Below are 8,278 nucleotides of genomic sequence, written 5' to 3'. Positions count from 1 at the left end.
TGCTATAGGTCACGGACTTTTCGATTGGCGATACTGACCGAGTTGCCAAGGAAACCGCAGTTTTCAAATACCTCGCAATGGCCGCCAACGCCGATGAAGGCACGGTTTTTCGCGTGAGCAACAGTTTGTGTCACTTTTCGAGAAATGGAGCGTATCTGGCAGTGGCGTTTCAAACGAATCTGCTCGTCAAGGACGCAGCGACTCTCGACACCCGCCAGTCGTTCGTATTCGGGGACGTGATACAGGTTAGTCTGTATCGGCATGAAGGATAAACCTCCGCCACTGTCACTTCTATTAATGCATACGTAATAATCCATACATTTTTACATTACAGTATATGGAATGGTCCTTAAACAGCGAGTACATTGTTTGCGCGAATATCAAAAGAGCTATCGTTCAGGTATACTCGATACGCTGTCCACAGTGGAAATGCAAACTTACCGAGGGCAGTGCAGGCCTGCAGAGCGTTAGCTGGGCTCCAGACAGCAGGCACATTTTTACAATAGCAGATTTTAACGTGAGTGTATATTTGTCATGACGTTTGCACTTTACCATAAAAAGAGGGATGAAAAATTGACCCATTCGTGCTGGTGTAAAACAAAAGATATTTGTAGATTCAAGTATCCGTTTGGAATCTGGAAGAACAGACGGTGTCGTATATACAGAATGTAAAATCCTCTTCCTTTGACAAGGTACACTTTAGTCCCGACGGTAAGAGATTGGCAGCGATAGTCACGGAAGAAGGCCAAGACACAGTGGAAATTTACAAAACCGAGAACTGGAAAATAAGCAGAGTAAGTGCCGCCGATACATACAGCCTTGGTTAAACATATTTGCCATCTATGTGAAACCTCAGTGACTTCAAATTTGTTTTATTTTTCTTTCTCAAAAAGTATTTCAAACGTTTAGCTAAATTAAATTCGCAAATTTTTGGCCTTTTTATAGCAAAATAATATTCTTTAAAGTCACTGTGAGTTGGAGATTATTGAGCAATGTGCACACTTGAAGCAGCCGCAGTAAACTGAATACAAGCAAAATTCAAGTTTACTACTATAAACGTTTCGAGACTTGTCCTTGCATGTTTATGATGCTTCGTTTAGGTTCAGTTACGTAACAATATGCAAAATAGTTGATTAGAATAGAAGTTAAATTTCTAAGAACTGAAGGGGTGGCAAATACTTTTGGCCAAGGCTGTTGAGGCCAAGATTATTGTTTTCTTACAAATTAGATTAATTTATAGTAAAAATAAAAGGATTTAGGCTGAGAGTCAAACGCGATTATTAGTGCGTGTCAATCCAATGTAATTGATCAAATACAATTCTTGATTAATGAACAATTATATTAGATTGACACGCACTAATAACCACCTTTGACTCTCACAGCCTAAATCCTTTTATTTTTACTTTTCGAAAGTGCAATCACTTGTTAATTATATATTTTTAGATTAATTTATATTTTGTACAAAATTTTTTTCATACAGTGTCATACGAAAAACCAGGTAGAGATGTACGATTCTCATAAAAATTCTCACGATACAGACAACAATGATAGTTCTATATTGTGTATCTTAACAGAATGATCAGAACTGCAACTCGCTAATTGCAGATAGTCTTGTGAGTGATTGCTAGGCCGAAACATGAGTCTTCTCACAGTTAAATGATGAGCCTGGGAGGTATCTAGCAGTTTCAACTGCGTACTCTCCTTTGATTCTAGGTTGACTTTTCGTATTTCTATGCACCCTGTCTCGTATCCGATAGCCAGAAGATAGGATCCTTCTTTCGTGTAGCTTGACGTAAAGCATAACGCTGTAACCGACTGGTTTTGCGTGTCTACGATCAGTAGCGGCGCGATATTATTTTCTATCGTGCTTATGGGCCAAATGGCGATCTTCCCGTCTCTGGATCCAGTCGCGAAGTAACCCGAGTTCTGCGTCCAAGCGCAGCACCAGATGATCCGCGAGTGCGGATTGTTTTGCTTCAAGCTGGCTGCGACTAACTCGTAAACTCCGTCCGTGGTTTTGAACAACGACCACCTCCTGTCTCTCGACACAGACAGCAAGTACCTGTCGTCTGGCGAGAACGCCATCTGCGTCACGGTCAACTGATGGTAGACCAATTGTTGAACTTGTGTCCAGGTGTCGGTGGCCCATAACAAGATCGCAGAGTGTTCCTGAGTGGTCGACTTGCACGCGGTAGCCAGCAATTTTCCGTCGTGCCTCGCTGCCATACAGAATATCTCGTAGCCATGTCCGTAAAGCTTATTCGTTTCCGGCCAAAGGGTATTTTGCATCAGAGCCTCCTCCGTGGGTGGCTCGTACGCGTATCCCGTCGGTGAATTCTCATCGTTTTCTTCATACATCGCTTTGTTCGTTAATCCGAGAGAGGGTACAGCGGCACTGCGGGCCTTGACGGACTCGAAATCCTCGACATTCGTCAGCGACTTCAATTGGTTCCTAAACGCAGACGTGGCCGTGAAAATGCGCACCACCTTCTCATCCGCCCCGGAAACGTACGTGTGGGGCGCCAGAATAGCCAAACAGGTCATGTCGTATCCGTGTATCTGAGGACGCGCGATCTCGTGCCACAGTTCCTCGAGATCGTCCCCTTTCCACGGCGCATGAATTCTTGTGGTTTGGTCGGCACTGGCTGTGATGAGAAATCTGCAAGGTATCGTCATAATTAAACAATAAAATTCACAAGGCATTTAGTCTACGGAAGCCTACAGAAAATCATTGTACACGCGAATGAAACTTATATACGGACCTTCCTTTCGGTTCCCAGCACAAGTCGACCACTTGAGAGAAGTGGCCGCCGGGTGCAGGACGTGGAAGCCACCGAGTCACATCCTGAGAATATTTCCAGATGTGGAAGGAGCCCTGGTAACCATGCGCCAATATGTGTAGTCCGTCCGGGCCGAACTTGCAGCCGTAGAAGCCCATGGAATTACCGCCGACTACTCCGACACGCACCGCCTCCGTCCACATTCCGTTCATGATCTCGGCTGGCTCCCACACGATCATAGTTTTGTCGATCGAGGAGGACAGCAGTCTCATCGTTTCGCAGTCGTCCGTTTTCACAGGCTGCCAGTGCACACCGTAAACCCAGTCTTCGTGTCCGCGGAGCACGGACTCCAGAGTGACGTTGTACTGCCTGTCGCCCGCTGTAAAATAATCCCTCTCCAGTTGAAGCTCGTCGCTCGACGACTCCTCGACGGTCTCGCTGATCCTCCACAATCGAATCATGCTGTCCTTCGAGCCCGTCGCGAGGAAGAGATTGTCGTCGCCGTCCTGTGCAAAGTCCATGCACACCACCCAGTCCTCGTGCCCGACTAAACGCTGGACCTGCACGAAAAGTGGCTCCACTTGGGATCCCGCGTCGAGTCTCGCGGTATACAGCAAAGTAGAGGCGTCCTCTAACGCTACGGCCAGAAGGGGACACGTGCTGTTCGGCAGACGCGTCAGACGGCAGTGCAGCGGTAACTTCCTTCCGAAATCTATAGTCTGAACGTGCTTGGCGTCCATGTCTCCCTCTCTCAGCCACAGTTGCACGGCGCCGCTGATCGAGCCCGCGCATATCAGCAGCCTCGCCGACGCGGCGGACAACCAGAGGGAATCGGCGAAGGCAACCTTGCTCCCCACGTTCAACACCGAGGTGCAGCGGAACCCGTTCTCGCCGTCTCCGCTCCAGATGACGGCGGTACCGTCCACGGAGCCGGACAGCAGCTCCGTCTCCGGCGCGCCGTCGCCCGGCTTGATCCAGTGCACTGTGTTTACGTGGTCGCGATGCCGGTGCAGCGTGTGCGTCACGCGGCCGATGTGCGCGCGTGGCTCGTACACGGCGACCGCGTTTCGCGTCCCGAAGCACAGCAATCCATTGGTGCCCCAGTCGGCGCAGTGAGGGACGCGGTTGCACGAGCAGGCGGTGTAACAGCACGACGTCATGTCGCTGGGATATTGTCTCGCGAGAGCTCTTCGAGTATTCGCGCGGTCACCACACGGCGGCGACCATCTTTCAACACGTGTGCGCAACGAGGATGCACCCCGATGTCTGCTCTCTGCAGTTGGGACTTTTGTACTTTCCCTCCCCTCTCGCTCCGCACACGACTCTCGCGTTTTAAGCGCGGAAAATACAACTTACCGCAGCCGTGACTTGGGTTAGCGTGCTCGAAACACTTTAGTTAATGGCAGGCGAGAAATGAGGTTAGGTCTGTTCTTTATAGCTGAACTAACGGCATTGGTGCAGTCAGTTCAGCTATAAACAACAGATTTCTTCTCTTCTTTCCAACGTACAGGAAAAAGGAAGAAAGATGAATAGTGCAAGAAGTTGAGAGTATATCTTTCTTCTTCGAATGTAGAGGAAAGAAGATGAAACTCTGATATCAGTGCAGCCGGTTCAGCTAAAGAGAACAGATAGTGCGCAAGCTACACCTGCTTCGAGGCGCGAAATAACGAATCGACGAATTGTTTCAGAAACTGATCTGCGATCGTCTACGCGGCATCGACGGGATTCGCTGGTCGCCGAACGATGAATTGTTGTGCATATGGTGCTCCTCTGCCGCCGAACCTAAGCTGGTCGTTTATTCCACCGCGCTGGAGAAACACGTGGCGGCGTTTGCCCCGCTGGAAGCAGCACAGCCGTCCGAGGTGTCCAACCACGGGAAGGAACTGAGAGGAATTGAAAATGTCGAGTGGATCTCCAGCGGGCAGTTGTTGGCTGTAATCGGATTCAACGAAGTGGTCATTATTTTTATTATTAATTCATATATATTTTATAATTTTAATATATTTTGTTATTAATATTATTTGACAGTGGTTTATCCCTCTTGTTCACCTTTGTGCTATGCTATCTGGGTTGTTCCGCTTTCGTTGCGCATATTTACGACCCGTTTATAAACCCATGTTCCAGGTCGTCCTTCTTAATTACGTCACGTGGCAACCGTTGTCAAAGTTATATCTGGATCCGGTAATCAGGGAATGTAATTACTTAACGAAAGTATACAAGGAGTGCGCCGATTCGGAGAAAGTCTCGAACAAACGCTTCGCGTCCTGCGAGGAACGCGTTTGTAAGTGAACGATATATGTCGAGTTCAAGTTTGTCACGTATTGCAAAAACTTTCTAATAATATTCTCAATACAGACATCTCGGGCGCTAAATTTTTTATTTTTATTTCAGTACGCGAGATGCATGAACGGCCCATATGCATTACGATTGGACAGAAGGACAATAACGACAATTTCTCGGTGGCGAGGATCAAACTGTTTGAATTTAGCACATGCGGACAATATTTGGCTCTGAAACACGAGCTTTATCCTACCACGTTGTGGATATGGGACATCTGTACGGACTATCTGGACTATTTGCTGCTTGAAAATTCCATTACAGGTACATCATCGAAAATTCGATCGACTCTCTTTAAATGTTAATGCCCAGTAATTTCATCTTCAGCTATCAAATGGAGTCCCGTTCATCCACGATTGTTCGTGCTCTCCGAGTGTACACGCGTGTACGAGTGGACCCGCAAAGGCGCGAGCCCTGTGCCAATGTCTAAAAATATGTCGGTTGTAGACGCGTATTGGCATCCTTCGGGAGAAAAAGTTGCATTGTGCGGCTATAATAAAGCGATCATTTATGAAATCACAAATACAACTTAATAAATAATAGTTGGATTATAACCCGTGATATATTTTTGCCTAATATAAATAATAGTACATTAATAATATGTTAAAGTATTATCGAGTCTATGGCGGAATATTTTTGAAATAATATATCAATTTTGTATATTTTTATCTTGGCCATACTTAAGTAATTTATGCTGTAAAAAAAGATATTCTGTAATACTTATTATATGTATACATATCTGACAATAAGATTTACAAATATTTTGTATCTTAAAATATAAAAATCTGCAATTTATATTGCATATCTCCGCTCTGTGATCTGATTAAAGATTAATATTTATGGATAGACATCGAACATAGTCGTTACAACGTATATAGATCATCCATCGTCAAGATGTTGCGTGAGAAATAGATAGTAGCAGTTTTCTCTATTCAGGAACGTAGCACTAAGCGGTACATCACATATTCTGTGGTCATTGCCAATTTTTCATTAATATCATAAAATGAAAAGTTACAAACTGATGTAAACTCATACATTTAACTATTAATAACTATGGTAATAATTATAATTTATGCCAATTTATACATTTTACTCTATGCATTTCATTAACATGCATGGAATACCTTCTCTTTTTAATTTTATTTTGCGGAAATTAAAGGGAGAAAATTTTGTGTTATTGCTCTGTATGCAGTTGCCTCTTATCATGTATAAAATTATATGAATTATGAACTTTTTCGCAATCTTTATGTTTTACAAATCGAAGAGATTCGGTGGTGTGGAAAATTAATTCATCCAAACAACTTATATACGGAGAGAATTTCTCTTAAAATTATCCTGAAAATCATCGTGGGACAGCACGGTATTTCGAAGAATTTTTTTAGATTTTACTAGTAAAATGTATGATAAATTTTCTGAAAACTCACAATAAAATTCTTCGAAATGCCGCGATTGACATGATTTTCAGGATAAATTTTAAGAGAAAATTCTCCCCGTGTAGTTTCGCAAAATTGATACCAGAAAGCACACTTCGAACGATTTACTCCATCAATCTCTGAGCGCGGGGAGCACAACGGAAATGGAGTGGCGTCTACTTTACTGTCGGAGAAAGCGAGTATCCGCGAATGGTGACGCGGCCGTCCATTTACGATACATTATACACGGGGAGGATCAAAAGATTCTAAGCGAGCATGATTATGCGCTTTATGTACTGACAAGCAATTCCCCACCCGCGCATGGAGAAAACATATTTTTCAGCGTCGCCTCTCTCGAAGGCGAAGTCGCCCGAGATGTGTCTATAACCGGTACGGGCGTTATCTTTTATTTTATCAATAAAAAGACGACCACTGCGCGAGAACGTCTATCCTTTCTTTCACGGTAATAACCAAAAAGATCGAGAAGATATTCGTCTTACGTTGTCGTGAGCGACGACAAGATGAAAGTGTGTATCCACTGTGGCGAAAACGGGAGATTTTTCCCTCATTTATACACGGAGAGAATTTTCTCTTAAAAGTTACCCTGAAACTCATGTAATCGTGGGACAACATGGCATTTTGAAGAACTCTATGAAAGTTTTTGAAATTTTACCAGTAATTATAGAGGAAAGTCCTCTATTATGAGATAGGTTTCTAATATGAGATAGCAGGCTTTCAACACCCAAATTCAATCACAATCTTTTTTCGCAACGATTACACGATCTAACAATGAATTCTCCACTCAACAGATTTCGCTCCAAGGGCAATCAATTCGTGATGGAATCAACTGAAAATTCCTATTTAACAGAAACCCCGCTATCCCATATTAGGATTCTATCTCATAATAGGGCATTTTACTTATACATTTTACTAGTAAATTGTGTGGTAAAATTTCAGAAAACTCATAAAATTCTTCAAAATTTTATGTTGTCCCACGATTTTCAGGGTAAATTTTAAACGAAAATTCTCTCCGTGTGAAAAACGGAAGCGCTTATTCAATATACAACATTTATCGAACTGCAAACTGTTGCAGGACGAATTTTACAGTTTCGAGTGGTAAATCGAAAGATAATTGTTCGACCCACGCGTAAAATCCGTCGATCGAGCCGACCGAAGTGCCATCGGCCTCGCCGCCGATTATCGCGTGTACATAATCGTAAGAGCGTGCGGCTGGTTTGCGATTAAACCCGTCGCTTTTCCATCGCGTCTAATTATACCATTCTCTCTAACGGATAATTAACCGAGTGGAGCGTGGGGTCTCGAGTCGTTCCCTGCGCGATCCCCGAAATTACGAGTATTAACACGCGTGTACACGCGTTGAAGTCGCCGCGAAGAAGCCGTAAAGGCGACGGAGGGCCAGGATTAGAATTCATTTCCATTTAATTAATTGCTAATATCGGCTCCCCCGCGATCTTTTAACGGCCGCGTCCCTTCGGAATATCTATAATTAGCAAAAACGTGACATTCTTTTCCTCTTTATTCCCCGCACGTTACCATACGCGAGCGAGCGACGATTTGCTACGCGGCCTCACGTCTACTCAGGGGAGTACATTTCCTACTTTCTCCGCGATCCGCTCGTCGCACGGCTCGTACGTACGTATATTTACCAATCTACTTGCAAACGCCTGTTCAATACCGCTCGCTCGCGCGATAAATCGTGGAAGATTTAGCCACGAGGATCCGTTCGTG

The 8,278-nt window shown here is 44.4% G+C and overlaps 2 protein-coding genes across 6 annotated transcripts in view; one reads left to right on the top strand and one right to left on the bottom strand.

The window, feature by feature from the left end:
- Positions 1 to 6,372, top strand: part of LOC105563567 (WD repeat-containing protein WRAP73-like) — a 10,979-nt gene extending 4,607 nt beyond the window's left edge. For 2 of the 5 annotated variants that reach the window (XM_012015249.1, XM_012015247.1), the window contains 7 exons: positions 9 to 245; positions 335 to 517; positions 615 to 794; positions 4,469 to 4,735; positions 4,905 to 5,061; positions 5,172 to 5,381; positions 5,445 to 6,370. In XM_012015249.1, coding sequence (XP_011870639.1) covers positions 9 to 245; positions 335 to 517; positions 615 to 794; positions 4,469 to 4,735; positions 4,905 to 5,061; positions 5,172 to 5,381; positions 5,445 to 5,650 — 1,440 coding nt within the window. In that variant the 3' untranslated portion in view covers positions 5,651 to 6,370. Of the gene's footprint in view, positions 1 to 8; positions 246 to 334; positions 518 to 614; positions 795 to 4,468; positions 4,736 to 4,904; positions 5,062 to 5,171; positions 5,382 to 5,444 lie in introns of all 5 variants that reach the window. The other 3 variants (XM_012015251.1, XM_012015250.1, XM_012015246.1) reach the window with 2 other exon arrangements.
- LOC105563566 (probable elongator complex protein 2) lies at positions 1,419 to 4,158 on the bottom strand. Its single transcript, XM_012015245.1, has 2 exons — positions 2,763 to 4,158; positions 1,419 to 2,659 (listed from the first exon to the last, which is right to left on the bottom strand). Exons 1-2 carry the CDS (start codon positions 3,938 to 3,940, stop codon positions 1,528 to 1,530), a joined length of 2,310 nt encoding a protein of 769 aa, XP_011870635.1. The 5' UTR covers positions 3,941 to 4,158; the 3' UTR covers positions 1,419 to 1,527.
- Positions 6,373 to 8,278: the final 1,906 nt, after the last annotated feature.

This window comes from Vollenhovia emeryi, unplaced genomic scaffold, assembly GCF_000949405.1.
Source record: "Vollenhovia emeryi isolate VEMERY1.0 unplaced genomic scaffold, V.emery_V1.0 DF939174.1, whole genome shotgun sequence".
Taxonomy (NCBI): domain Eukaryota; kingdom Metazoa; phylum Arthropoda; class Insecta; order Hymenoptera; family Formicidae; genus Vollenhovia; species Vollenhovia emeryi.
This window is presented reverse-complemented; position numbering and strand designations above follow the sequence as displayed.